Source organism: Dama dama, chromosome 9, assembly GCF_033118175.1.
Source record: "Dama dama isolate Ldn47 chromosome 9, ASM3311817v1, whole genome shotgun sequence".
Taxonomy (NCBI): domain Eukaryota; kingdom Metazoa; phylum Chordata; class Mammalia; order Artiodactyla; family Cervidae; genus Dama; species Dama dama.
The window spans coordinates 19,464,708-19,492,391 of NC_083689.1; the positions used below are offsets into that span (position 1 = coordinate 19,464,708).

Genomic DNA, 27,684 nt, shown 5'->3' on the forward strand with positions numbered 1-27,684 from the left:
GACGGAGATGTGCTTGTGCATGCTAAGTCGCTTCAGTTGTGTCCCATTCTGTGAACCCTATGGATTGCAGCCCACCAGGCTCTTCCGTCCGTGGGATTTCCCAGGCAAGAATACTGGAGGGGGTTACCACTTCCTTCTCCCAGGGATCTTCCCGACCCAAGTGTCAAACCCGTGTGTCTTACGTCTAACCTGCATTGGCAGGCGGGTTCTTTACCACTAGCGCCACCTGGGAAGCTCAAGTGGGGACAGGCTGTTAATCTAGTTTCGTGGGTCTGGGCTAGTGCTTACTCCATCTGTGCCTTGATTGTCTCACTCCTGAAACGGGCCAATTATAATAACCTTATAGGGTTGTTTGTTTGAGATTTAATTGACTTTATCTATGCAAACAGCGATATAAGAGTATGCAGGGTTTTTTGGGGTATTAAATTTTTTTTTTTTTTTTTTTTTTTTGCTGCACCATACTGGCGTGTGGATCTTAGTTCCCCTACCAGGGATCAAACCCATGCCCCCTGCAGTGGAAGCTCGGACCTCCAGTCCTAACCTATACTATTGTTATTACAGGAGACTCACCTTAACATGGGGCTTTCCTGATGGCTCAGTGCTAAAGAATTTGCCTGCCTACACATGAGATACAGGTTCCATCCCTGGGTAGGGAAGATCTCCTGGAGGAGGAAATGGCAATCCACTTCAGTATTCTTGCTGGGGAAATCCCATGGACAGAAGAGTCTGGAGGGCTACAGTCTATGAGGTTGCAAAGAGTCAGAAATGATTGAGCACGTGTGCACATGTACACACACACACACACACACACACACACACACACACTGGGTACAAGGGGCAACTGCAAAGGCCCCTTGTGACTGGCTGGAATGAACAGGGGCATATAAGGAGGTCAGAGTGTTGTGAGGGGCTCCTGGGCTGCCCCCAGAAAGCCCTGGTTTTAAGCTGTTAATAACCCAAATAGATTAGCACAAAATAAGGGGGGTTGGCAGTAGCAGAGGCTCCCGGACAGGACAGTTCTCCGCTCCCATAAAGCCACTTTTGCAAGTCCGTGGCCTCCATGAATCAGGGCGCAGACAGGGGGACAGAAAGATGCAGCCATCCTTAGCATGCCTCAGCGACTCTGCGCAGCCGCAGAACATCTGTCTCGCCAAGATTCCTGTGATTGGCCAACCTAAGAGGGGCTGCAGCCAATCAACTGCTGGTCCAGGAGGGGGGGCGCACCCCCCCCCCCAACACGTTGACAGCCACGTGGGCAGCCGCTGGGCGTACTACTGCCCTCTGCTGGGCATGCCAAGCCCTGAGTAGATGGAGTTCGCTCTGCTCAGCTGGGCTGTGGGTGAAGAAGGCTCGAATGGGCGGGCGGTGGTGGGGTCATCAATATGGTCACAGCCTTAACTGCCCTCTGTGTTTCTCTTCCTCCTGAGGCAGTTGCAGCTCTCCTTATTTATCCTTCCAGAAGTAGTTGATTCAAACACAGGCATTTATACATATATTTTGTTATTTTTTAAAAACACAGAGCACAATAATATATGTGAAGCCCTTATGTAGACCTTTAAGCATGCAGTTCTCAAAATAACTGGAAGAAAATAGCAGCTTCGAAGTGGAGGATCCTGGCAGGCATCACTTTAACCAAGGGACCAACATTAACATCCCCAGCAATGAGTCATAGTGACATCATTAGCCCTTGGTATGGGAAAGGAACATCACTTTTCTGGTATGCTTTCCAGTAATCTAAAATATCCAGTCTAATCAAGAAAAGCCAAACTGAAAGGCTACAAAATTACTGACCAGTACTCTTCAAAAGTGTCAAGGTCAGGGAAGACTGAGGGAATATCACAGGCAAATGAGTCTAAGAAGATACGACAACTAAATGCAATGAGGGACCCTGGAGTGGGTTCTGAAACAGAAGAAGAACATGAGTTAAAAAAAACGGGAGAAATCCAAACCAAGTCTGTAGTTTATTAATAGTATTGTGCCAAGTTTAGTTTCTTAGTTTTGATAAATGTACTATGGTTATGTAAGATGTTAACAGCCGGGGCAGCAGGGTGAAGGGTATTTGGGAACTCTCTGTGCTATTTTTTGCAACTTTTCTGTAAACCTAAAATTATCTCCAAATAAAAAATTAAGAACAGGGCTTCCCTGGTGGTCCAGTGGACTCCGAACTTCCACTGCAGGGGGCACAGGTTTGATCCCTGGTGGAGAAGTTCCACATGTCTTGCAGTGCAGCGAAACAAACAAAAACAAAAAACAAAAGTTAAAAACAAACAGGACTACTGAAGCAGGCACTATTAATATACCCATTTTCCAGAGGAGGACATTGAGGCACAGAGAGGTTAAGACTCCTGTCCTAGGTCACACAGCCAGTAACCACCAGGGCATGTCCCAAACCCATGGAATATGGATCCAGAGCCCCTCCCCCCCAACCCTTAACCACAGCACCATAGTGCCTTTCTTTTATTGAAACAAAGTGCTCTTATTCTGCCATCATCTTTGACACTCACCTGTTCCCTGTTGACAGGTCTACTGTCTGACTTGTTTTTAAAAGGTCCCTGAAAAAAATTACTTCACACCTACACATATTCGTTGTTAAGAATATTCTAAAAAAGAGATTTAGTGGCTCAGAAAATATATTAGATAGTCAGGGCTTTCCAGAAAAGCAGAACCAATAGAAAAAAATATATACGTGTATATATTGGGTTGGCCAAAAAGTTCATACGAGAAATCTGAATGAACATCTCGGTCAACCCAATGTACATATATGAGAGAGAGAGAGGAAGAGAGACAGATTTATTATGTGGCTATAGACTAAAGATCTACAGTTGGCAAGCTGGAGACCCAGGAGAATAGATGACATAGTTCAAGTCCAAGAACAAAGGTCTGAGGACCTGGAGAGCCAACAGTATAAGTTCCAGTCTGAGAACTGGCAGGCAGCCTTGAGACCCAAGAAAAGCTGATGTCTCCGTCTAAAGGCAGGAAAAGAACCATGTCCCAGTTCAAGGCAGTTGGGCAGAAAGAGTTCCTTCTTACTGGATGGAGGGGGTGGGGAGGTCAGATGTTTTGTTCTATTCGAGCTTCCAACTGATTGGAGGAAGTCCATCCAAATCGAGGAGGGCAATCTGTTTTACTCAGTCTGCAAATTCAAATATTAATCTCATCCAAAAACACCCTCACAGACACACCCAGAGTATTTGACCAAGTATCTGGGCACACCCTGGCCCAATTGACCTGACATGTAAAATCAGTCACCAGAAAAGGTAAGGACACTTATCATTTTCAAAGCTATGGACAAACTGCCACACCTATCAATGATGTTCCCTAAGTCTCCCAGCATCGTGTGTTGTCAGGTGTTATGATTTTTGCCAATCTGGCCCACTTTTTAAAGAAGGTCTCTTAGGGACTCCCTGGCTTCCCAGGTGGCGCTAGTGGTAAAGAACCCATCTGCCAGTGCAGGAGATGTAAGAGTCACAGTCTCTGGGTGGGGAAGATCCCCTGGAGAAGGAAATGCAACCCACTTGAGTATTCTTGCCTGGGGAATCCCACAGACAGAGGAGCCTGGTGGGCTACAGTCCATAGGGACTTCCTTGGTGGTCCAGTGGCTAATACTCCATGCTCCTAATGCAGGGTTCCATTTCTGATCAGGGAACTAGATCCTGCACGCAGCAACTAAAAGATCACACATGCCTCCAGGAAATCAAGCATGCCACAACTAAGTAAATAATACTAAAAAAGAAAGAAAAGAAAAGCTCTCTTGTTCAACCAGATGCTTTTCCTACAAAACATCTTCTTGCAAAGCTCAAGGCTGGACAAGGGAGTTGGCAACTGTAGAAAGGCCTGGGATAACCCCAGCCTGTGCCCCAATCCTCTTTACCCTCCAACTGGTTTTCTGGGGAGAGCTGGAATGAAAATGAAAAGGGGACCCCATCTCAACTGTCCTCAGTCCAAGAGGATCTGGGCAATTATGCCCTTCCTTTGTGAGTGGTTAAGCACCAACATTTCAAATTCGTGTGGGTTCGAGTCCTGGCTCACTGATTTTAATTCCTCAGCATTGTTTGCTGTGTGCAAACCCTCTCCTGGTTATTAGGGATAAAACAGTGAACAAAACAAGCAAATTTCTGCCTTCGTGGACTTTCTGTGCTTGCAGGATGAGAGGTAACCAGCAAGAAGGAGATGACAAGTAAAAGAAAGTAAGAAATGGAGATAAACAGCAGGGTTGGGGGGGCTTCTTTTTAAATTTTTTTGGCTGCGCTGGGTCTTCGTAGCTCCTCAGGCTTTTCTCTAGTTTCGATGAGCAGGGGCTACTCTCTAGTTGCAGCATGCAGGTTTCTTATTGCTGTGGCCTCTCTTATTGCAGAGCACGGGCTCTAGGGCGTGTGGGCTTCCGTAGCTGTGGCCTTTGGGCTTAGCTGCATCTTGGGCATGCGGGATCTCAGTTCCCTGACCAGGGATCGAACCCGTGTCCCCTGCATTGGAAGGCAAATTCTACACTGTACCACCAGGGAAGGCTGGGCAGGGGGTGGGGTGGGGGGCTTTTTAAAATCACTTATTCAAATGGAAGCTTTTATGGAGGTGAACATACCCACTGCCGGGTGCAAACCCTTAATGGAACAACACCCTCCTTGCTCATCTTCTCACAGTCTGGGGGTGGGCAATGCTATTATTTTAGAGCAGGTGGTCAGGGAGGGCCTCTCTGAAGAGGGGACAGCTGAGCAGAGTAAATGAGGGAGAGGGCACACTGGCATCTTGTGGAAATGGGTCCAGGTGGAAGGGACTACAAAGTGAGAGCATGCTTGGGCACCTAAGAAATACCCGTGGAAGGATCTGGAAGCAGCAGGAGCAGTGTGACCCTGGGAAAGTGATCTGGTTTCTCTGAATCTTGGGTTTCTTTATCTATAAAAAGAGTCTAAGGGACTTCCCTGCAGGTCCAGTGGTTAAGACTCTGTGTTTCCAATGCAACGGGTTCGGATTTGATTCCTGGTTAGGGAACTAAGATCCCACATGCTGCGAGGCAAAGAAAAAAAAAAAGTCTAAGACTTTCCACCCCAAGAGGGTGGAAATGACATTTAGTGAAATTTTAATCTTAAATCTCACTTAAGAGATTAAATCTCTTAAATGAGATTGTGCCTGGAAGGGTGCCTGGCATGGAGTGAGCCCTCCAGAAACAGAAGCCATTTGGGGAGGGGAAAATTAGGTGCGGGGTGGGCTGGCAGACCCAGGGCTGCCAAGATAGGCAAGTGTAGGGAGAAAGGGCTGAGTCTCCCGGAGACAGGGACAGAGATGTGTGTGTGAGACAGTTTTGACAGAAAGTTTCTAGGATCTCCCAAGATTAAGGAAAGACAGAACTTTTCTTTCATGACTGTTCTGGGACTCTTCTGGCAACTATGACTTACAAAACCCATCCTTCCCATTTAGGTGGGAAACTGAGGCACAGAGGGGCTGCTGGCCTGGGAAGCGCCACCTAGGAGCTGAGTAGGGGGGCTGCACTCCGAGCGGCCAGTGATGAGGGAGTCCTCTAGGACTGGGGCCTCGGGATGGGGTTCAGTCCCCTCTCTCCGCCTCTAGCCCCATCCATCAGACAGAGGCAGGGACACAGAGGAAAAGCGGTGACCGATAGGCGTGAAACAGAGACACAAAGACGGAGAGATGATAGAGGAGACATGGGGGCAGAGAGAAAGAGACAGTGAGACAGGCAAATTCATAGGGACTCAGAGACAAAGGCTGTGACAGAAAAAGGCTAGGCGACGCAGAGAAACGGATACAGAACGACCAAAAGACACAGCAAGAGCTAAAGACACCGACCCATAACTGGAGGGACAAATGGACCTAAAACGGAATGCCCCCTAGGGAGACCCCGGGCTGCCCCGTCTGGGGGGCTGCCAAGTGCTCCCCCACCCCGCCCCCGTCGTGCCTGGGCCGTGACTTCAGAGCCAGCGCGGATTCTATAAATGGCCAAGCGGCCGCGGGCTGGGGGCGGGGCCGAGTGAGTCAGCGCGTGGCGTCATCGCTGTCCCGACTCCGCCAGGCCCCGCCTCCACCCACCTGATCCGCCAGGGGGCGCCGGCCCCGAGCTCGGCTGAGTCTTCGCATGCGCAGTAGAGACTTGTGGCCCGCCGAGGGCCGCTCAGCTTGGGCAGGGTCTCCGAATCCGCGCAGAGGAATCCTCGTTCCACCACCCTCGAGCTCTGTGACTGAGGGCAGTTGGCTTCAGCTCTCTGTGCATCCTTTAGACCCCACATCATACGGCTGCTGTGAGGAATGAGTTAACAGATCCAAAGCACTCGATACTTAGTAGTCGTTAGCTACATTTTATGTATTATAGCATTATCTTCAACATACCATTACACTCCATCAACTTGTCCTTAGTTGCCTTAGCTCCGGGGGTCTCAAACGAGAGCGATCTGCCGCCACCCCCTCCCACCGCCATAGTGTTCCCAGAGACCCTTGGCAACCTCTGGAGACATTTCTGTTTGGGGGGAGGGGGTGCAAGGAGACTTCCCTGGTGGTCCGGTGGTTAAGACTCTGTGCTTCCACTGCAGGGGGCACGGGTTCGATCCCTGGTGGGCAACTAAGATCCCACATGCCCCGCAATGCAGCCGAAAGAAGAAAAGACTTTGGAAGTTCTATGCCCAGGACAGCACCCTGCCCGCCCCCCCCCCCCCGCTCCCCCTCCCAACTGTGAATTATCCAGTCTGGATGTCAACAGTACCAAAATTGAGAAACCCTGCCTTAGCCTCATAGCATTAGGGGCAGAGGCCCTGGTTCAGACTCTGCTCTGCCACTAGCGAGCTGTGATACTGGGAAAGGAAGTCCACACTCCGTGCCACAGTTTCCCCATGTGAAAAGTGTATCTAATAATAGCAACATCCACTTCTGAGGGTGTGATGAGGTATGACACATGTGCAGCACTTGGGCCAGGGTCTGACATAAGGGCTCTTTTCCTATTAGCACATCATGACTGTGCCCTTAGCATGTAGCCAGCAAATTGCTGCCCTTAACATATCATGTGTATGATACATCACATTTTGCAGGCATTTTATTCAAGTGTCACTTTTGTTGTTGTTGGTGGTGTTCAGTCAGTCATGTCATACTCTGCAACCTCATGGGCTGCAGCGCACCAGGCTCCTCTGTCCTCCACTATCTCCCAGAATTTGCTCAAATTCATGTCCATTAAGTCTGTGATGCCACCCAACCATGGTTATCTCATCCTCTGTCACCTCCTTCTCCTCCTGCTCTCAATCTTTCCCAGCATCGGTGTCTTTTCTGATGAGTCAGCTCTTCACATCAGGTGGCTAAAGTATTGGAGCTCCAGCTTCAGCATCAGTCCTTCCAATGAATATTCAGGGTTGATTTCCTTTAGGATTGACTGGTTTGATCTCCTTGCAGTCCATAGGGCTCTCAAGAGTCTTCTCCAGCACCACAATTGGAACATGGTCTAAACCTACATGGTATGATGTGGGCAGGTCATCCACCCCTGTGGTCCAGGGGTGAGACCTGGCCAGGCAAAGTTGCTGACAGGTGTTCATTCCAGGCCAGCCTGGCTTGAACAGAGATATGTGGGGGTTCCCCTGGCCTGGAACCCACTAACACAGCCACTCTGTGGTTCAGATGGCCCACACGTGGATGGGTAGGGTAGGAGCCAGGATCTCTGCTTCCCCAGATCGTTTTGAGGGGCTGGAGAGGACAGAAGTGGGGTGCCAGATTCTCAGCAGAAATACTGCTACTTCCTGAGTCTCTCTGTACCAGGCTCTGCCCTGGACATGTCAGAGGCATTATTTCTTCTTCTTCTTCCTGTGTTTTTTTTTTTTTGGGGGGGGGGGCATACCCCATGGCGTAAGAATCTCCCTGACCAGGCACCGAACCTGTGCCAGCTACAATGGAATCATGGAGTCTTTTACTGGACTGCCAGGGAATTCCCAGGCATTATTTCTTCTGATCCTCTCTACACTCTCCTGAGCACTATCATTAGTCCATTTTCCAGATGTGGTTATAGGGGCTTAGAGAGGACTGGCCTACATTTATAGACTGCTGGTGTCTGGACTTAAATCCAGGGTGGCGCTCATAAACTACCACAGGTGGTAGTCCTGCCTCAAGACTGGTGAGCAGTGAAGAGCGATGACCTCAGAGACCTGGAGACATGGCCTCAGAGACAGACAAATAGAAATCAAGAGACCCAGCCGAAGGCCCAGTAAACAGGGGAGAGTGCGGCAAGGTTGGTCTGTGTCTGGCCAAGCAACTGAAAGTGAAAAGTGTAGGTCACTCCGTCATGTCCAACTCTTTGGACCCCATGGACTGTAGCCTGTGGCGGCTCCTCTGTCCATGGAACTCTCCAGGCAAGAATACCAGAGTGGGTTGCCATTTCCTCCTCCAGGGGGTCTTCCAGACCCAGGGATGGAACCTAGGTCTTCTGCAATGCAGGCAGATTCTTTGCCCTCTGAGCCACCAGGGAAGCCCCTGGCCAAGCAACCCCCCCCCACCAAAAAAAAGAGAATAACCCAGGCCGCCCCCCTAGGTGGAAACAATGACACAATCAGCTCCCAATACCAAGGCCCTGACATCACGAAGGGGGGGTGGCCGAGGTGGGGGGCGCCCCGCCCCTTGGCAGGTCCCTACGGCCAATGGGACGGGCTTGGAAGAGGCCCGGGCCGCCTCCAGAGCTTCAAAAACGTGTGAGGAGGGAAGAGGGTGCAGACGGAGCTTCAGCTGCTGCCACCAGCCCCAGCGCGCTGCCACCGCCACCCACCATCAACCAGCATGTCGTCCGCTCACTTCAACCGAGGCCCCGCCTACGGGCTGTCAGCTGAGGTCAAGAACAAGGTAGGGCTGGAGGGCCTCCCACCCCAGCCTGGCCCACTTGCCCTGCCAGGCCAGAGGCCCAGCTCTTGGGGTTCCCTGGACCCCCTTCTTGCCTGTCCCAAGTGACTTGGAACCTGAGACAGAAAAAGGACCAATATGGGGAGGGGGCTGCCTACCTCCTTGGCCTGAGCATCTCAAAGCCCTCAGCTATACTGTTGGGGTGTAAATGGGGCATGGGCACGCAGGCGCTCACAGGTAAACTGAGGCGGTGGGTTCACTGGGAAAACCCTGCCTGATCAGGGTTCCCTGTTAACCTCTTTGCTCCTGGGGAGTGGAGGAAAGACTTGATTTTGCACACACCTGGCCTGACTTTGGGGGTGTGCTCCAGAGCTGGGGTTCCTGGGAGGTGAGGCCCCAAAGTGTGGGAAGCTGTGAAGGAAAGGGAGACAGCTGGGGAGGGGCAGAGGGTGGGCATTAGGGACACAACGGGATCTCCTGATTTTGGAGCTGAGAAGACACATGGCTTTCATGCTATGATGGGTAAACTGAGGTTCAGAGAGGGGAGGCAAGTCTCTCAGGTCTTATATAAGGGAGGTGAAGAACTGGGCCCTTGAACTTGCTCCCTCCCCCACATCAAAATGGGGTTAGCGTCTCCAGGGCTGCAAATTTGAAGTCCCCAGCCCACTGGAACGCTCCCATGAGTGCTGCTAGGGGAATAATCTCTGTCCCATTTAACAGAGGGGAACACTGAGCCTCGGGTTGCCTGTCCCAGAGGCAGGAAGGGAGGAGCTGGGATTGGGAACTCGGGTCGGGGGGATTCGCGGGGCTGGAGGAGGGGGCAGGTGGGGGGCGAGTGCTCGGGCGGGAGACGGAACCCAGCGCCGCGCCCCCCCTTCCCCCAGCGCCGGCCCCAGAGCCGTGCGGAGCCGCCGCGCCATATAAGGCGGCCTCGGGAGCCCGGCCCGCGGGGCCGCGCTATATAAGGGCCGGTTTGCTTTATAAAGCCGGGCTGGTGGGGAGGGGGGCGGCAGGGGCCGGGGCCAGGTGAGGGGGCCGCCCCTCCTCCTTCCCTCCCCCCTGGAGAAAGGGCAGCCGGGTCCCCCAGGGGCCGGGAGCCAGTTCTGGGCTGGGGTGGAGGGTTCTGGAAATACGGAGAGGGTGCAAAGTGGGAGAGGAGAGGAGGGAGAGACGCAGACAGATTCTGGAAGCCTGAGACTTGAGATAGACGGATGGGGGAGGGCGAGCCTGGAGTGACATTAGACGGAGGCTGGGATGCAGAGGCGGAGAGAGGGCCGAGTCCTCCGCCCCCACCCCTAATCCCCATCAGAAGTAGGGAACCTGGAGTCGGAGAGACAGAGACCCAGGAAAGCGGAGATGGATGAACCACGAGCCCCACCCCCAGCCAGACAGGCAGAGATGGGGACAGGATGACAGGGCCAAGGAAGGAGCTGGGAGAGAGACCGAGGACATCCTGCGATGGGGGAGAGAGAGAAATACAGACATGCATGGGGCCCGGAGTGAGACGAAGACAGACCCTTGCCCCCAGCCCGAGAGGGAGCCCCGGCGCTGAGGGCCTGGAGAGACGCTGAGACAGGGATGTGAGACAGACCAGTCCCCAGCAAGGCGGCACACGGGGCACCTACTTTGGGCTCCTCCTCCCCTGCCTGAAGCACCCAGGAGAGGGAGGGGGCAGGGCCAGGGGAAGCTAAGCCCCAAGTTTGGTCCGGAGGGGGAACCAAAGAGGCCAGGCACCGCCCCCCACCCAGCTCTGAGTATCGCGCTCTCCACGCCTTAGACCGTGTTCTCTGGTGCCAAACCTCAGAATGCCTGGAATGGCCCCCTGGGCAGGTGCCACTTCAACCCCGGTCCTCAGCAACCCCCCCACCCCCCCGCTACCCGCCTCCATTGGACGCTGGGACAGAATTGCCTTAGTTGGGAAGGGATGAAGGAAGAGATCAGGACTAGGGAGCCTTGGATTGGGCCAGGGAGCCAGCCCTCCTCCCCGCTGTGCCCTCACCATTCTCTCTCTGCCCCCTACCCCTCAGCTGGCCCAGAAGTATGACCACCAGCGGGAGCAGGAGCTCCGAGAGTGGATCGAGGGGGTGACGGGGCGCCGCATCGGCAACAACTTCATGGACGGCCTCAAGGACGGCATCATTCTTTGCGAGTGAGTGGGGGCAGTTGTGGCCCACTTGGGCTGCCCCCCAACCCCGCATCTCGACTCCCTGAGCCCTTCAAAATGACCATGAGCTCAGAGCTTGGACACCTGATACCTGACACCTCCAAACAGAACTCTGAGGCGGCAGATAATCATTGTACCCATTTAACAGTAAAGTAAACAGAGGCCCAGTTAGGTAAAGCATGTCACCGAAAGTCCCACGCTGTGCCAACAGAAATGACTTCAGAACCTAGAGTCTGAACTGCCAGGCATACAGGGCAGCCGCATTTATAGTCTCCGGAGTCCCAAGAAAGGGAGGTCACGGCTAAAAGGCACCGAGCCACATCCCCCCTGGAGAAGGAAATGGCAACCCGCTCCAGTATTCTTTCTTGCCTGGGAAACCTCATGGACAGAAGAGCCTTGTGGACTATAGTCCATGGGGTCTCAAAGAGTCGGACATGACTTAGGAACTGAGTGCATACGCCTGAGGGATGTGCCACAATAATTTCAGTGGGTCCTGATTTTCTCCTCCTCTCAAAACCTAATCACCAAGAGAGAGGCCAGCCCTCACAGCTCCCAAGCCCTGACTCTAGATTCTACTTTCTAGATTTCACCACAATCCTATTTCTGGGTAGGAACCCTGAGTCCAGCCCAGGTCTTGTCTGCATCTCTGAGTCTGACCCAGGGCAAGGTAACCATGTGGGCCAGAGCTTGTGCTTAGGAATCTTCCAGAAGCTTCCCAAAGTCACCTTGTTACCAAGCCCTAGCTGCTAGAAAGGGAGGGACCGGGGGACGCTCTTCAACCATATCCAAGGATGGGGGGATGGTTTGGTGTCCCAGGCCTTAAAGAGTGCAGAGCCACCCACCTGTTTATGGAGGAGGTGCATTTATGGAGCGCCTGCTGTGTGCCAGGGAGGTATAGGCACTGGGGATAGTGAACAAAACAGACTCGACTTGGGGCGCATACAGAACTTTTGTCCTGCTGTAGATGATTGAACAAATAATTGATGAAATAATCACATACGGGCCTGTGGTGGGAAGTACCATGGGGAAAAGTCAAGCTGGGAAGGATGGGGGGTGGGCAGAGGAATGAAATGTTGCTGTTTTGTACAGAATGGCCTGGAAGGTCATTCTGAAGAGGTGGCATTGGAGCAGAATCTCGGATGAAGTGAGGGAAGTTGCTGCTGGGGCATCTTAGGGAAGAGTGGGCCAGGTAGAGGGGACAGCCAGTGCAAAGGCACCCTGGGGTGGGAACATGCCTTATGGGTTCAAGGATGCTGAAGAGGCTGGAGTGACCAGGGAAAGTGGAGGGAGTTAGCTGGGGGCCAGATGATGCAGGGTCTCTGTGTCATTCATGCTAAGGAGTTAGGCTTTTATTCTCAAGGCATTGGGAGTGTTTGGAACTGGGTAGTAACTGGATTTTTTTTTTTTTTTTCCTTTTTCAAGTTTCCAATATTTTAATTGGAGGATTATTACTTTAGGATTTTTTAAAAATTGAAGTATAGTTGACTTACAGGCTTCCCAGTTGACACTAGTGGTAAAGAATCTGCCTGCTAATGCAGGAGACATAAGAGATGTGGTTTTGATCCTTGGGTTGGGAAGATACCCTGGAGGAGGAAATGGCAGCATACTCCAGTGTTCTTGCTGGGAGAATCCCATGGACAGAGGAGCCTGGTGCTCTATAGTCCATGGGTTGCAAAGAGTCGGACACAGCTGAGCGTCTGAGCACATAGTTGATTTATAGTTGTGTTCATGTCTGTTGTACAGCAACGTTAGACAAAGTCCTACTGTATAGCACAGAAAACTATTTAATATCCTACAATAAACCATAATGGAAATTTTGGGGACCACACTGCACAGCTTGCAGGATCTTAGCTCCCCAATCAGGGATCAAACCCTGGCCCTGTGGGGTGAGAGTGTGTGCGTGCTCAGTCGCATCCGACTCTTTGGGACTCCATGGACTGTAGCCCGTCAGGCTCTTCTGTCCATGCAATTTTCCAGGCAAGAATACTGGAGTGGATTTCCATTTCCTCCTCCAGGGGATCTTCCTGACTCAGGGAGCAAACCTGAGTCTCCTGCATCTCCTGCATTGGCAGGCAGATTCTTTACCACTAGTGCCACCCGGGAAGCCCATGGAATTGTTCTGAGAAGGGCATTTTAACTGTGGGGTGACGAGCATCTGGAAGGGACGAGATGGAGACTGGGAGCCCCCAGGGAGGTCATGGCAGGAGCCCAGGAGAGGGACAGCGGTGGCTCAGAGCGGGGTGGAGGTGGGCTTCTGGAAGTCTTCAGGAGGCTGAGCCAAAGGAATTGCTGAGGGATTGGATGTGGGGTGAGTAAAAGGGAGAGGAGTGTCAAGGGCAGTGGAGGGCTTTTAGTGAGCTGTGGAAGATGGAGGGAGTTCTGTAGGGGGAGGTGGGTATCAGGAGTCTTGGTGGAATGCATTTGTTTGAGACCCACATGTAGTGGGGAGATGAGCTTCCCTGGTCGCTCAGACAGTAAAGAATCCCTCTGTGATGCGGGATACCTGGGTTCCATCCCTGGGTTGGGAAGGTCCCCTGGAGGAGGGCATGGCCACCCATTCATCCATGGACAGAGGAGCCTGGCGGGCTGCAGTCTATGGGGTTGCAAAGAGTCAGGCACAACTGAGCAAATATACTATTACTCCGTGGGGAGATGGAATGGAGAGTGGGAGGCGGGCTGCAGGAAGATTTGGGGGAGTCACTGGCATATGAAGGGCATTTAAAGTCAAGAGACTGGGGACTTCCTGGTGGTCCAGTGGCTAAGACTCCACACTCCCTATGCAGGGGGCCTGAGTTTCATCCTTGGTCAGGGAACTGGGTCCCACATGCCACAACTAAGAGTCTGCATACTGCAACTAAAAAAACAAAAAACCTCCCACATGCCACAACTAAGACCCAGCGCAGCCAAATAAGTAAAGTCAAGAGACTGAACGAGATCACCAGGGTGATGGTGGCCTGAGAAGAGGCCCCAGTGCTGAGCTGTGGGCTCTCCCAGATGTAGTGGTTTGAATGAGAAAAGGAGCCTGGGGAATTCCCTGGCGATCAAGTGGTTAGGACTCAGGGCTTTGAACTTCTGAGGGCCCAGGTTTGATCCCTGGTCAGGGAACTAAGATCCTACAAGCGGTGCAGTGAGGCCAAAGGAAAATAAAAAAGAAAATGAAATTGAAACATGGTCACCAGTGAGGCAGGGGCACCCCAGAAGACTACTCTCCACCTCCCGTAGGGAGACTTTCTGACCAGAACAGGTCCAGCTTCCTGAGGGTGGTTTGCCATCTGGGTCCTGCCCGCGTGTTTGGGTGGTTTGTGGTGGGGCTGTCTCTGAGGTCAGACTGCAGTGGGAAACAGCAAAAAGTCTGGCGCCCCCTGATTGTCATCCTGACCCCTGGTCCCGCTGGACCGGGCTTGGATACGGGCAGCAGGGAGTCCCCTGCCTCAGCCCCCTCCCCTTATTGTAGGTTCATCAATAAGCTCCAGCCAGGCTCCGTGAAGAAAGTAAATGAGTCCACCCAGAACTGGCATCAGGTGAGCCCAGACTCTCTCAACTCTTTAGTCTCTTAACCCTCTGGCCCCTAGCCCCGCCCACCTCCACCCAGCCCCGCCCACGCCCTCACACACCCCTGACCGCTTCCGGCTCCCGTCCAGCTGGAGAACATCGGCAACTTCATCAAGGCCATCACCAAGTACGGGGTGAAGCCCCACGATATCTTTGAGGCCAACGACCTGTTCGAGAACACCAACCACACGCAAGTGCAGTCCACCCTCCTGGCCCTGGCCAGCATGGTGAGTGTGGGTGACGGGTGGGCGCTCTGGGTTGGGATGTGGGTGGAGCTTCTTGTACCCCGCCCCCTGCGTGGTACTCCCACCCCAGTCCCTGCTTGGGTGGGAGAGGGAAAGCGGGTGCCTTTCAGGGTTTTCAGTGCAATTGTGTGGCCCAGAGTCAGTCCCTGGCCCTCACCTCCCCACCCAGGCCAAGACGAAAGGGAACAAGGTGAACGTGGGAGTGAAATACGCGGAGAAGCAGGAACGGAAATTTGAGCCAGAGAAGCTAAGAGAAGGGCGGAACATTATCGGGCTGCAGGTATGGTCCTTTCCTCGCCTGGGTCTTGCTGATGAGCTGTGGTTGAGGAGGGCACCCTGGTCCCTGCAGGCTTTGGCGGGTTGCGGCGGGGAGGGCAGGGGGGATACAGAATATGTGGCCTTTAGGAAACCCTATGCTTAGCATTTTCGGTACCCTAACTTACTCCTCTGACAGTCCTAGGGGGTGGGTACTGTTACCGTCACACCCTTTATACAGATGGGAAAACCGAGGCCTGGAGGTTTGCCCATTTGCTAGGATTGCTCAGGTGATGAGTAGCTGAACCCTGGAAATCAGGCCACTTAGCAGTCATGTGACACACCTTCTCTGAGCCTCAGTTTTCAGTCTGTTGCCCCACGGGAGTGGAAACAGGGCCTCATTAGAGGGCCGTGTGTCTGCTGACATCAGTTGTGTCTGGTCACCCTCGGTGGGATCCTGTAACCCCCGGGTAACTCTCCTCCTGGCTCCCTAGATGGGCACCAACAAGTTTGCCAGCCAGCAGGGCATGACGGCCTACGGCACCCGGCGCCACCTCTACGACCCCAAGCTGGGCACGGATCAGCCCCTGGACCAGGCCACCATCAGCCTGCAGATGGGCACCAACAAGGGAGCCAGCCAGGTGTGTTGCGGGGCAAGGGGGGCTGTGCGTGTGGCAGGCTGGTGGGGCTCTCGCGGTCCCCCATGGCCTGACCGTTGTGCTGCCCTTTGCAGGCCGGCATGACTGCACCAGGGACCAAGCGGCAGATCTTTGAGCCAGGGCTGGGCATGGAGCACTGTGACACGCTCAACGTCAGCCTGCAGATGGGCAGCAACAAGGGAGCCTCGCAGCGGGGCATGACGGTGTACGGGCTGCCCCGCCAGGTCTACGACCCCAAGTACTGCCTGACGCCTGAGTACCCTGAGCTGGGCGAGCCGGCCCACAACCACCACCCGCACAACTACTACAACTCCGCCTAGGGCCCAGGGCCTCCCGCCTTCCCCCAGGGAGGCTGGCTGCTGCTCTTGGCAGGGCCTGGCCCGGCCTGCCGACCCCCTCCCCCTGCATGGCTCCTCTGGCTCCCTGGCACCTGCCTACAGGGTTAGCGTTTGGGGGGAGCAGAAGGTGGGGGGGCTGTGGAGAGGGGGCTCCTCCCTGGTGTGCTGCAGGGTCCAACATGGAGCTGGGTGTTCCCCACCCAAAGGACGCACTGAGCAAAGCTACCCCGCTGTCCCCCACTCCGCATAGATGGGTGCCCCCCCGCCAGGACAAGAAGCCCTCCCAAGCGAAGCCCGCAGAGCCCAGACTCGACCCCTCCCCACCCCATTCCCGCAGTGGGCGCAAACTGCATGCCCAGACCCCTGGCGGACACACGCGGTTTGGTTTGCAGCTGGCTTACGGGATGTGACAGCGGCGTTTGTGACGCGAGCACTTTCTTTTTCTACTTCACTGGAGCACAATAAATGGCTGTAAAATCACCCGAGGGGCCTCCCTTGTGGCTTGGTCAGTAAAGACTCTGCCTGCAATGTAGGTGGACTCGGGTTTGATCTCTGGGTTGGGAAGATTCCCTGGAGATGGGAATGGCTACCCACTCCGATATTCTTGCCTGGAGAATTCCATGGACAGAGAAGCCTGGCAGGCTATATAGTCCATGGGGTCGCAAAGAGTCAGACACGACTTAGCGACTAAACATCATCAACCATCAAAATCACCTGAGGACTTAGGGCTGCTCTGTCCCAGGGCCTTTGTGGCTGCCGCGCATGCACAGGGTACGCTCCATTTCCCACACACACATCTGCACAGGTGCACACACACTCACACGCAGGCACCCTAAGATACACATACTGAGCTCACAATACTTGGTGGACCCAGGACTCACACCCCCCCACAGACAAAAAGAATCCACACAAATGCACACTTCATGTGTATGGTGCACACACACTCCCTGCAGCCTTAGTGCACACACCTTTCACACACAGATACTCACACGTGCAATACACATGCCTACCCAAGACAAAAACACACTTTCACACAGGTACATAATACACACACACACACACACACACATGTTCAGCACCCATGTACCTACCCTGGAAGCGTGTGGGTCGTGTCGAGGTCAGCACTGGGATGGGTGAGATACGATGTGAATCACAGTTTTGGAGCTGGCCAGCCAAGTGACCTTGGGCAAGTCACCTCCCCTCCCTAGGTCTGTTTTCCCATCAGGAAAATGAGGACATTGAAGCCTGTGGGAGTCATAGGAAGCTTCAGTGAAATGACGCTTCCAGACGGGGATGGTATTTGGCACTGATCATGAGAATGGACCACAAACCTGGTCCTGGAGGCCCCTGTGGGCAGAGAGAATCCTTGAGTCCTGGAGTAGACTATGGGGCTTCCGTGGTGGCTCATGGTAAAGAATCCACCTGCCAATGCAGAAGACTCGAGTTCAATCCCTGGTCCAGGAAGATCTCCTTCCCCCTGGAGGAGGAAATGGCAACCCACTTCAGTATTCTTGCCTGGGAAATTCCATGGACAGAGGAGCCTGTGGGGGTACAGTCCATGGGGTTGCAAAGGGTCAGGCACGACTGAGCAACTAGACAACCAGACTGTGGGGAGGTGGGAGGCGACGGGGCAGTGGGAAAGATGGGTGCTCCGGACGCCCAGGGTGATGGCCTTTTACCAGCTGGCACAGAGCAGTTAAGAAGCTGACCACAGGGTGCAGCTGGCCTGTGTGCCTGGCTCACACGGTGCCCTGTGCTCAGGGCTCATCTCCAATCCTGGCCTGCCAGCCCGAAATCCCAGAAGTCTGGACGAGGTCCCAACTCTCCCCATTTCAGGGGATACCCCACTCTTCCCGCTCTCCTGCCCGAAAGTTACCCATCGCCAGGGTTCCATGGAGAGGATGTGGCCTGCCATGCTGGGGGCTCAGAGCAGTCTTCTCCCCTTCCCTCCCCAGGGTGGGCTGGGGCGGGGGGCAGGGCGGGGCAAGGCTGGAATGATGGGACCTGCTGGGACAGACATCAGAAGCCCCCTGCGCTTGCACAACCCCTGGGGCCTCGTAAAGCAGATTCCAGGAGCTCTTGGCTTGGCTAGCCGGAGTCCTGCTCCCCCAGGGCCAGCGCGGGGAAGCTATGCTGAGGAGGATCCTTGCCTGGCCCAGGGCCCTGCCTCCTTGGGAAAACAGCACCATATTAGCACTTAGACTGTGAGACTGGGGTAGGCGGGCCCTGGTTGACAGAAGAGCAAGGGCCCTTTCCCTGGACCCCAGAGAGCAGCCCCCTACCCAGGTGCCTGTCCAATCACTCTGTCTAAGCCCACTGGGTCCTGCTTTGGCCATGGGACCCGACCTGAGTGAGGTCTTGGAAGAGAAGGTAGGAGCACCGGGTTGGGGGCATGTCAGGGCAGGGTGGGCCTCGGGGGACACCCGTCAGACCCAATGGCTGGGCCTGGTGGCTAGGGCTTCTGGCCAGCTCAGCATCTTCCTCTGCTGTTCATATTCCTTGCTGCCCTGGTGGGTCACCATCTGCTGGCACCGTGTCAGGAATCACGCTGGGTGCCTCTGTCCTCAGGGTGGCCCTTGGATGGAGTTTCCATCATCCTTCCACTTGCTGCCCAGGCTCATGGGGCTGCGTGGAGGAGCTTGAGCTGCCCCGTGCTGCCAGAGCACCAGGACCACCAGATTGTCTGGGATCTCGCCGTCTGCTTGTTTAGGTGTGGTTTTTTTTTCCCAATACCACCAATCAGTTAACTCAATTCTGATACTACCTGAAGACAGCCTCTGATCCCACAGGATAAGGGTTCCGTTCAGGGCTACCCCTCCCCCATGCCAGGAGCCAATTACAAGTCCAGTGACCAGCTGTAGATCGGGGGTTCTCTCCACCCGCTCCTCAGATTTTGTTAATTTACTGCACTGGTTCACAAAACTTGGAGAAACATTTTACTTTTTATTAGATCACTGGTTTTATTATTACTTTGGTTTTATTATCAAAGGATCAAACTCAGGAGGAGCCAGAAGGGAGAGACACAGAGAGCAAGGTATAGGGAGGGGTGTGGAACTCCTGAATCCTTTCGTGTTCCAGCACCTCTAAGTGTTCACCACAGGCAGAGGTTCATCAGATCTTGTTCTCAAAGCACTTCATCTCAGGTCCACTTGTTGTTGTTCAGTCACTAAGTCATGTCTGACTCTGCGACCCCATGGACTGTGGCCCTCCAGGCTTCCCTGTCCTCCTCTATCTCCTGGAGTTTGCTCAGATTCATACCCCCAATGGCTCAGTGGGCAAAGAATCTGCCTGCAATGCAGGAGACAGAGGAGACATGGGTTCAATCCCTGGGTTGGGAAGATCCCCTGGAGAAGGAAATGGCAACTACTCCAGTATTCTTGCCTAGAAAATCCCACGGACAGAGGAGCCTGGTGGGCTACAGTCATGGGGTCACAAAGAGTCAGACACGACTGAGTAATGTCCATTGTGTCCGTGATGCCATCCAACCACCTCATCCTCTGCTGCCCCACTTCTCCTCCTGCCCTCAATCTTTCCCAGCATCAGGGTCTTTTCCAGTGAGTTGGCATCCCATCAGGTGGCCAAAGGATTGGAGCTTCAGCTTCAGCATCAGCCCTTTCAGTGAATATTCAGGTTGATCTCCTTTAGGCCCCTTCCCAAAGGTTGGTAGGTGTGGCTGAGTTCCTACTCAGGAATCAGCCCCATGCTGAAGCTGTTGAGTGCTCAGTCACTTCGGCTGTGTTAGTTATTGAGCACTTAATGCATACTAAACACTACGAGAGGCTTCCCTCATAGCTCAGTTGTTAAAGAATCCACCTGCAATGCAGGAGACCCCGGTTCGACTCCTGGGTCGGGAAGATCTGCTGGTGATGGGATAGACTACCCACTCCAGTATTCTTGGGCTTCCCTTGTGACTCAGCTGGTAAAGAATCTGCCTGTAATTCAGGAGGCCCCAGTTTAATTCCTGGGTTGGGAAGATCCCCTGGAGAAGGGAAAGGTTACCCACTGCAGTATCCTGGCCTAGAAAATTCTATGGACTGTATAATCCACGGGGTCACAGAGTCGGACATGACTGAGAGACTTTCACTTTACTTCATACACTATGGGTAATGCTGATTCATTGTTGTCTAGCCACTCGGTTGTGTCCAACTCTTTGCAACCCCACAGACTGCAGCCCACCAGGCTCCTCTGTCCATGGAATTCTCCAATCAAGAATACTGGAATGGGTTGCCATTTCCTCCTTTAAAAAATCTTCCCGATAGGGATTGAACCTGGGTCTCCTAAACTGGCAGGTGGAGTCTACCACTGTGCCACTTGGGAAGCCCCAAGGATGTTTAGGGCCTCATTCTAAATCACCTCATTAGCATAATCTCACCAGTGAGCAAAAATGGGCTCTTTATGAATGATGAAAGATACTCTGACTGCCCAGGAAATTCCAAGCGTTTTAGCTTTGTGCCAGGATCCAGGGACAAAGACCAATATTTCCTCGCAGTGGAAGCTTGCAGTCCCAACCCCTAGACTGAAAGGCAAGTGCCAAGACCAATATTTGTTACACTGAACATGTGCATCTGGCCCCACCTCCAGTCTCCCCACCACCCTAGGACAACAGTCCAGTCCCTTATTCCCCTCCAGGGATCTTCACCCCACTCAGCCCCCAGAAGCCAGGAGTTGTTCCCTTAGCCTGGACCCTGGACTCATGAGTGAGACCCTGGGCTGTGAGGTCTGCTGGCTGCAGGACCCTGGGCCCACGGCCTCCTGTCTCTGGCCTGCTTCCTCACCTGTGAGCATCCTCCTCCCGGGGTGGCCGTTGGAACACGGCAGGAAGGCAGGCTCACCTGAGAGCAGCCTCAGGAACAGGGGGGCCCTGGAGCCTGACCTTCCTCAGGGGGGGTCCCCCAGGAAGCCCTCTCTGATCACCCCACCCCCACCCCAGGCTCTGTTGGCCCCGGTTTCCACCGTGACTGTAAATGACTGGCCATATGCCTGTGCGTTTATCCCTGTCCCCTGAGCTCAGCTGCCCGGGATTCACCTTGAATGCTTGTATAGTGGCTAAAATGTAGGATGGTTTGAAGGACTGACTGAACCCCACTTTAGACGGCCCGCTGGGCCACCTCTGAATGCTTCAGTCTCCCCTTTTCCTGTGTTGAGCCCCTGGGTCTGACCCAGAGCCCAGGAAATCAGAGAACTGGGAGTTCTGCGTTTGCTGCTTTATTTAAGGGCTTGTGACAGACAGCTGTCCCCAGCCCAGCCCCTCCTTCCTCTACAAAAGCTAGGGAACATGAAAACAGGCCGCCCCGTCAGGGGGCCCATGGGACTGTGGCTTGAATTCCAGGCCGCAGGCCTGGGAAGGCAGCTGGGGAGGGGGAGCAGTCAGTCCCGTTCAATGGCCAAGTACTGCTGGTGAGGTGCTGGAAGGCGCTGGAGAGGCCGGTGGCAGCCTCTGTTGGGCCTGCCCTTGCAGAAGGGGGTCAGGACGCAGGCCTCTAGAGAAAACAGGGCCCTGAAGCCAGTGGCCCAGGTGCTAGAGGCTGGAGCCAGTCAAAGGCTTGTTGAGCAAGCATTTCAGGCCCCCGGGGCCCCACCACCCTTCAACTCTACCCGCATCCCATGAAAACTCCCCCGCAGTCGCACCTGCAGCCGCGCGCACATATGCGCACGCGCGCACACACACACACACACACACAGATATCCACTCTGCACACACTCACATTCGGGGCTGCAAAGGCCCTGGACCCACACCCTGGACACCCTGGAATGTCTCTCGATTGGTACCCAGTGGGCGGGGCTGCCAAGGGGGTGGGCCGTCTGTGTCGCTACTGATTGGCAGCCTCGCAGGCGTCTATCCAATCGCTGTACACGTCCACTGGTTCTGACAGATCTGAGCCGCTGCGGTCAAGGGCAACTGGTAGCACTGGACCCCCTTCCCACATGTACTTTTCTGCAGCTCACACCACTGTTAGCCAGACCACTGCCCCGAACCCCGTTCACACCACGTAAGTCAGCCCGTGGCGCTGCTTCCTCTCGATGGCCACGCCCCTCGGGCACGCCGCAGGGCTGGGTGTCCTCGAGCAGCCCACTCTGGGCAGGGCCGCCCAGAATCCCCAACCCATCTTCTGGAAAAAGCCCGGTTTCCCAAGGATACAAGTGATGGGCGTCTGGAATTCCTCTAGGCACACGGTACAAGAGATGACTCCGGTGTTTCGGGCTCGGTCCCTGGAACAGGAGGAGGTGCAGGGGCTAGTGAAGGAAGGGGCCTCTGTCTGTGGGTGATGATCCCCCTAAGCAGGAGGGCTTGGGGCAGACTGGAGGACAGGATAATGGTGGGGGTGAGCCACACCGCAACTGAGGAAGGAGGAAGTGGCCCCGTGAGGCAGGCTCCCCAGCCCCACTCACATTTTCACGTCACAGGACTTCTCGTGGTTGCAGAACGGGCAGGTGAACTGGGTCTCCAGGGTGCCTGTCATCTTCTTCTTGGGGGGCGGCTTCCGTTTCGACTTTCTGCGCCCCATGTCTGTAGGGGAGCGAACCTGTGGGCAGAAGGGACAGAAATCTGACTCGTGGGCCCCATGCGGCCCCCCAGCCCGATGCCCTAGGAAGCAGGCTGGCTGCCTCTGGAGGAGGGAGGTCTTGCCTGAGGCTCCCAGGGGCTGGGCAGGCAGACCACCTCGGTGCACTATGGGGTCAGGCGGCCTGGATTCTAACCCCAGCTCCCCCACTTCCTGCAGGATCCCAAGTGGGTTCCTTAAATGCTCTGTGCCTCAGTCTCCTGTCTATGAAGTGGCATGAGGTTTCCATCTGAGCCTGGTCTCACGGGGAGGGCCAACAGGACATATGGTAAGAGCCTGGCTCGTCTGCCAGCACCTACACAGGAGGCCACCATTCCTGGTGAGGACGAGACTCTGTGAAGGCCGGTCACGCAGGAGTGCTCAGGAGCCAGAGATTTTATTCAGGCTGCTCCTTCTGTCACAGGACAGGCCAATGCCACCCAGGAGGAATGACACTGAAAGGATGTGACAGAGCCTTCTGGGGGGCCCCTCAGGCAGGCTCTTTGCAGATGAGGGGCTGGACAGAGAAACGGGGACATGCATTTGGAGTAAGGAAACGCCATATAAAAGGTTGAGGGCCTGGCCAGGGTTTGGGGACCATGCAGGTTGGGTAGAGGGGCAGGCTGGGGGGAGAAAGGGGGTGGGGAGGGAGCAGGTGGGAGTGTTCTGAATATTTGGATGGATGCTGGAGGTTGTGGGGAGTGTAGGGATTAAACTGGTGTTTTAAAGAGACCAAGGAGGGACTTCCCTGGTTGTCCAGTGGCTAAGACTGCACTCCCAATGCAGGGGGCCTGGGTTCGATCCCTGGTCAGGGAATTAGATCCCACATGCCACAACTAAGAGCTCACATGCTACAACTAAAGATCCCGCATGTCGTAACTAAGGATTCCGCATGCCGAAACGAGACTGAAGACGGTGCATGCTGCATCTATGACCCGGTGCAGCCAAATAAATATTTAAAAAAAGAAAGAGAGAGGGACCAAGGAAAGGGATGGGTGGAAAGCCTGGGTGAAGATGAAGTCAGAACCAGGACAGGGTTGTTCTGGGTGAAAGGCAGCAGTGGGTAAGCGAGGAGAGGGGACAAGCCAGTGGTGAGCACGTCGAGAACGAACAGTCCAGCGGAGTGGGTGAGCAGTGTGAGAAGTGTCTGGGTTGACTCCCAAGGTTGTGGTGGGGGATGGAGGTGGTGGCTCGGGGAAAGGGGGCCCTGTTCTCTGATGTCTGACACAAAGGAAGAGCAAGGTGCTGGGGCAAATGGCACGTCCAGGGGAAGATGCCTCAGAGGTAGGTGGGCAGGGAAGCAGCAGCAGCTACACTGAGTGCAATCTCCCATGTCAGGCACCAGGCTAACCCCCCAAAGCGCCCCTCCCACCCCCATCCACCCCTGATTCTGGTCTCATCCTTTCATGACTAGCAGAGGTCAGCAGCCTGCCAGAGAAAGACCAGTGTTTCATTCACACACGGTGATCACTCTCTATCTGATGTCCTTGTTCTAAACTAAGGGTGCTTCCAATTCACTGAGTAAACAGAAGGAGCTGGCGGTGAACATCCAGAATCCACAAGTCTCCAGGACCACCCACTTGACCTTTCCCCTTCTGCTATGGAAGAACGGCCTCGCTCCCCACAAACACAGTTTGTTACTTCGGGCCTTGGAGCCCAGCATCACACTTGCTCTCTCCACTGGATCATTAACAAACACACTTGGGATGACTTTGCCCATCGTCAGAAACCATCTCTTCATTTATAGAGAGTTTTTCTAATAGAGCTGTCTGCCTTCTCTCCGGTTCTCTCTCCACTGCTCCTGCCATGCTGTCCACCCCACGGGGCAGTCCCCACTCCTCAGCACACTGGACTCACCGGTTTCTCCGCCTGCCCTTTACACAGGGCTCTCAGGACCTGGGACTCTCCCCACTCACTCCTCGATGGCAGGTTCTGGCAGTCTCTGCTGCTGCAACCCCACCCCACCTCTCTAATTTGCTAAGGATAGTGAATCCACTTGCTCAGTCTCCGGGCCCCTCCCCTGTCCAAATACATTCACCTCCATGGAGATCACACCCCATGTCACCGCTTCCACTGCCTGCTCTGAACTGTAGCCTTCCTGACCACCTGCCTCACCTGATGCTAACCAGTGTTTAAACACGACCTGTCCAAAACCCAGCTCCAAACACCTCAATCTGCTCTCCTGCAGTCTTCTTCAGCTCAGCAGACAGCAAGTCCATCTTTCCAAAAACCCTGGACTCGACCTCAGTTCCTTTTGCCCCCTCTCACACCCCTTATCTCACCCTGATCCTACTGTTCTACTTTTATTTTAGGCCGCATCTTGAGGCATGCAGGATCTTAGTTCCCCAATCAGGGATGGAACCTGTGCCCTGGCAGTGGAAGCTCAGATTCTTAACCACTGGACCACCAGGGAAGTTCCCTACTATTCTACCTTTAGAAGACGCCCAACATCTGACCACTTCTCCCCACTCCCAGGGCCAGTTCTGTGGTCTGAGTCCAGAGTCCAGAGTCCAGGTCTTCTCTGGCCTGGATGATCACAACAGCTTCCTCACCGGTCCCTGCCCACCACCCTCAGAGTGTGAACTCCTTGTGGGCAGGGATTTCTGTCTTTTCTTTGTATCCTCAGAGCCTAGAACAGCTCATGGCACAGAGCTGGTGTTCAACAAATATTTACGGAATGAATGAATGAATGAATGAACCAACCAACGCCAGGCCTAGAGCAAGTCACAGCAGTGCTGTAATCAGGGAAGGTGAGGTGTCTGCTCTTGTGTAACTGATATTCTGGTGGAGAAGACAGACCCCTAAGCTAACTAATAAGGGAAAAAATGTCAAATATTGACAAGTGTCGTGTGTGTGGCTGTGTGTGTTAAGTCACTTCAGTCGTCTCTGACTCTTTGTGACCCTATGGACTGTGGCCCGCCAGACTTCTCTGTCCATGGGATTTTCCAGGCAAGAATACTGGAGTGGGTTGCCATGTCCTTCTCCAGGGGATTTTCCCCACCCAGGGACTGAACCCAAATCTCTTACGTTTCCTGCATTAGCAGGCAGGTTCCTTACCACTAGCAACACCTGGGAAGCCACTGGCAAGTGCTACAAGGTTAATAAAACAGAGCAACGTGGGACTTCCTCGGTAGTCCAGTAGCTAATGCAGGGGATACGGGTTCCATCCCTGGTCTGTAAGATCTGACACGCTGCGGGGTCACTAAGGCTGCATGCCACAACTACTGAGCCTGTGAGCCGCAACAAGAGAGGCCACCACAATGAGAAGCCTTCACAGTGCAACTAGAGAGTAGCTCCCACTCACCGCAACCAGAAAAAGCCCAAGCGCAGCCACAAAGACCCAGGGCATTCCAGAAAACAAATAAAATTAAAAACAAAAAACAAGGTTATGTGAACTTCTCTGGGACAGGGCTACTTCACTCAAGGGTGGAGCCTGAAGGATCCTTTGAGGAACAGTCATTTAAATTGAGGACTGAATGATGAGAGAAAGAAAATCCACATAAGACAGGGCGCGCAGAGGCTGGAAATACTTCAACTGCAAAGGCTTCAAGGAAGCACCAGCTTTTCTTGAGAAACAGAAAGAAGACTGGTACAAGCTGAAGCCCAGTGAGCAACAGGGAGATGGATGTGAGATGCAATGGAAGACGAAAGCAACAGGCCGACCCCAAGACCCTGCAGGCTTTAGTAAAGTATAGCCACTTCAGCAGCCCAGGCTCCCACCTTTAGCCAGAGTGTTTTGTTGAAAAAACTTCCCCAGAGCCAGACCCTGGGTACCACCTGCCACAGAATCACCTGGGGCTGCTCAGAAAAATGCAACTTTCTGAACCTCACACCAGATGTCCCCCAGCTAGAATGTCAGTTCTGCGGGTTGGTGTGGGAGCCTGATTTGTGCATGGCTGGAATCAGCGGCCCTGGTAGCTCACCTGCCAAGGCAGGAGACTGGAGTTTGATCCCTGGGTCGAGAAGATCCCGTGAAGGAAACGGCAACCGACTCCAGTATTGCTGCCTGGGAAAACCCATGAACAAAGAAGCCTGCAGTGTTGCAGTCCATGGGGTCGGACAGGACTGAGCAACGAATCAGCAGCACGCCAATGCCTGGTGTGCATTAAGTGCTAAGTAACTATCTGAATATATAAACAAGTCTCCTGAAGCTAGAGATGGGCCCCAGAATCTCATTTTTCCCGGTGACTACAGTGCCCCCGAACCACGCTGCAGAAAAGGGGTATGGACTGTATGTAAAGTTCCGGGGACCGGGAACTGTACTTATGTGGCGACCTAAGTAAGTCCAAAGCGCGCCAAGAAGATGGGAGAGAGCTCAGCCATCACCCCTGGCGGAACTCAAGAGGTGGTGGGAGGACTGTTCCTCCAAGCTCACCGAAGCTTCGGTGTCGCCTCCCGCCAGCCGCCGATAGCATCCAGGCCTCCAAGCAGCGGGCTGGGACCTGCAGGGACCTGAGGCAATCAAGTTCCCCGATGGGCTGCTCCCCGAGCCCTGGGCCCTCGGCGCCTCCTTCAGGACCCCGTGAGAGCCCTGGGGTCGCAGAGCGCCCAGCCCCACCCGGCCCCAACGTCCGACCGCGCGAACCTTTACCTGCACTCACACCCTTGTTGCGACCGCCTCGTTCACCCGGGAGACAGTGACTTCCGGCTCTCGGCGGAAGCGGAAATCTCTTACCTCCCCCGCCTTCTCGTCCTCCCGAGGCTGGGACTGCCCAGCGAGGAAGCCCAGCCTCCTCCAGCATCTTCTCTGTGCGCACGCGTACTCCCATTTCGGGCCCGGCGGCAGGAACGCACTGTTCCTGCACAAGGGCCTGACCATACTTGGTAGTTTAGAGCCGGCGCTTGTGGTCACAACTTTGGTGCGCTCCCGCACTGGCAGTTACCGCGTTTCAGGAGAGGTGGACCCGGCCATAGCAGCCCTGGAAAGGCAGCTTCGCCCTTGACCGCAGCATCTTCACTTATCTTCTCTCCCAGTTCAAGCCCCAGCCCTTTGCAGCTCACATGGGCCTCCCAGACGTCAGCCACATACATATATCCCAGTGCTAAGGACATGCAGAGAACTGTATGGCTGAATCAGAGTGTGAGAGAAGCTTGTAAGAAGCTCTTGTCAGACTTTAA

At 54.3% G+C, this 27,684-nt stretch overlaps 2 protein-coding genes across 7 annotated transcripts; one reads left to right on the top strand and one right to left on the bottom strand.

The window, feature by feature from the left end:
* The first annotated feature begins 8,655 nt into the window (after positions 1-8,655).
* Positions 8,656-16,504, top strand: CNN1 (calponin 1). The gene is made up of 7 exons (XM_061150388.1): positions 8,656-8,814; positions 10,839-10,960; positions 14,430-14,496; positions 14,617-14,754; positions 14,942-15,052; positions 15,522-15,668; positions 15,761-16,504. The coding sequence occupies exons 1-7, from the start codon at positions 8,752-8,754 to the stop codon at positions 16,004-16,006; spliced, it is 894 nt and encodes a 297-aa protein (XP_061006371.1). The 5' UTR covers positions 8,656-8,751; the 3' UTR covers positions 16,007-16,504.
* Positions 16,505-21,213: 4,709 nt separating this feature from the next.
* ELOF1 (elongation factor 1) lies at positions 21,214-27,265 on the bottom strand. Of its 6 annotated transcripts, none has more exons than XM_061150390.1 (6): positions 27,158-27,195; positions 26,942-27,008; positions 26,490-26,572; positions 22,415-22,548; positions 22,164-22,234; positions 21,214-21,899 (listed from the first exon to the last, which is right to left on the bottom strand). In XM_061150390.1, the coding sequence occupies exons 2-6, from the start codon at positions 26,979-26,981 to the stop codon at positions 21,835-21,837; spliced, it is 393 nt and encodes a 130-aa protein (XP_061006373.1). In that variant the 5' UTR covers positions 26,982-27,008; positions 27,158-27,195; the 3' UTR covers positions 21,214-21,834. The 6 variants fall into 6 exon arrangements, with proteins under 6 accessions (XP_061006373.1, XP_061006374.1, XP_061006376.1 ...); XM_061150391.1 differs by having other exon boundaries at positions 26,942-27,018; positions 27,158-27,178; XM_061150393.1 differs by lacking the exon at positions 26,942-27,008 and having other exon boundaries at positions 27,158-27,230.
* Between the last annotated feature and the right edge of the window lie 419 nt (positions 27,266-27,684).

Bases quoted from the DNA above. Each gene is read 5' to 3' on its own strand.
- CNN1 (XM_061150388.1), top strand. From the start codon at position 8,752: ATGTCGTCCGCTCACTTCAACCGAGGCCCCGCCTACGGGCTGTCAGCT. The intron at 15,053-15,521 runs GTATGGTCCTTT...CTGGCTCCCTAG, and splicing joins GGAACATTATCGGGCTGCAG to ATGGGCACCAACAAGTTTGC. The intron at 15,669-15,760 runs GTGTGTTGCGGG...TGCCCTTTGCAG, and splicing joins CCAACAAGGGAGCCAGCCAG to GCCGGCATGACTGCACCAGG.
- ELOF1 (XM_061150390.1), bottom strand. From the start codon at position 26,981: ATGCTATCGGCGGCTGGCGGGAGGCGACACCGAAGCTTCG. The intron at 26,573-26,941 runs GTGAGCTTGGAG...GGGTTTTCCCAG, and splicing joins GAGGCGACACCGAAGCTTCG to GCAGCAATACTGGAGTCGGT. The intron at 22,235-22,414 runs GTGAGTGGGGCT...CTCCTGTTCCAG, and splicing joins AAGTCCTGTGACGTGAAAAT to GGACCGAGCCCGAAACACCG.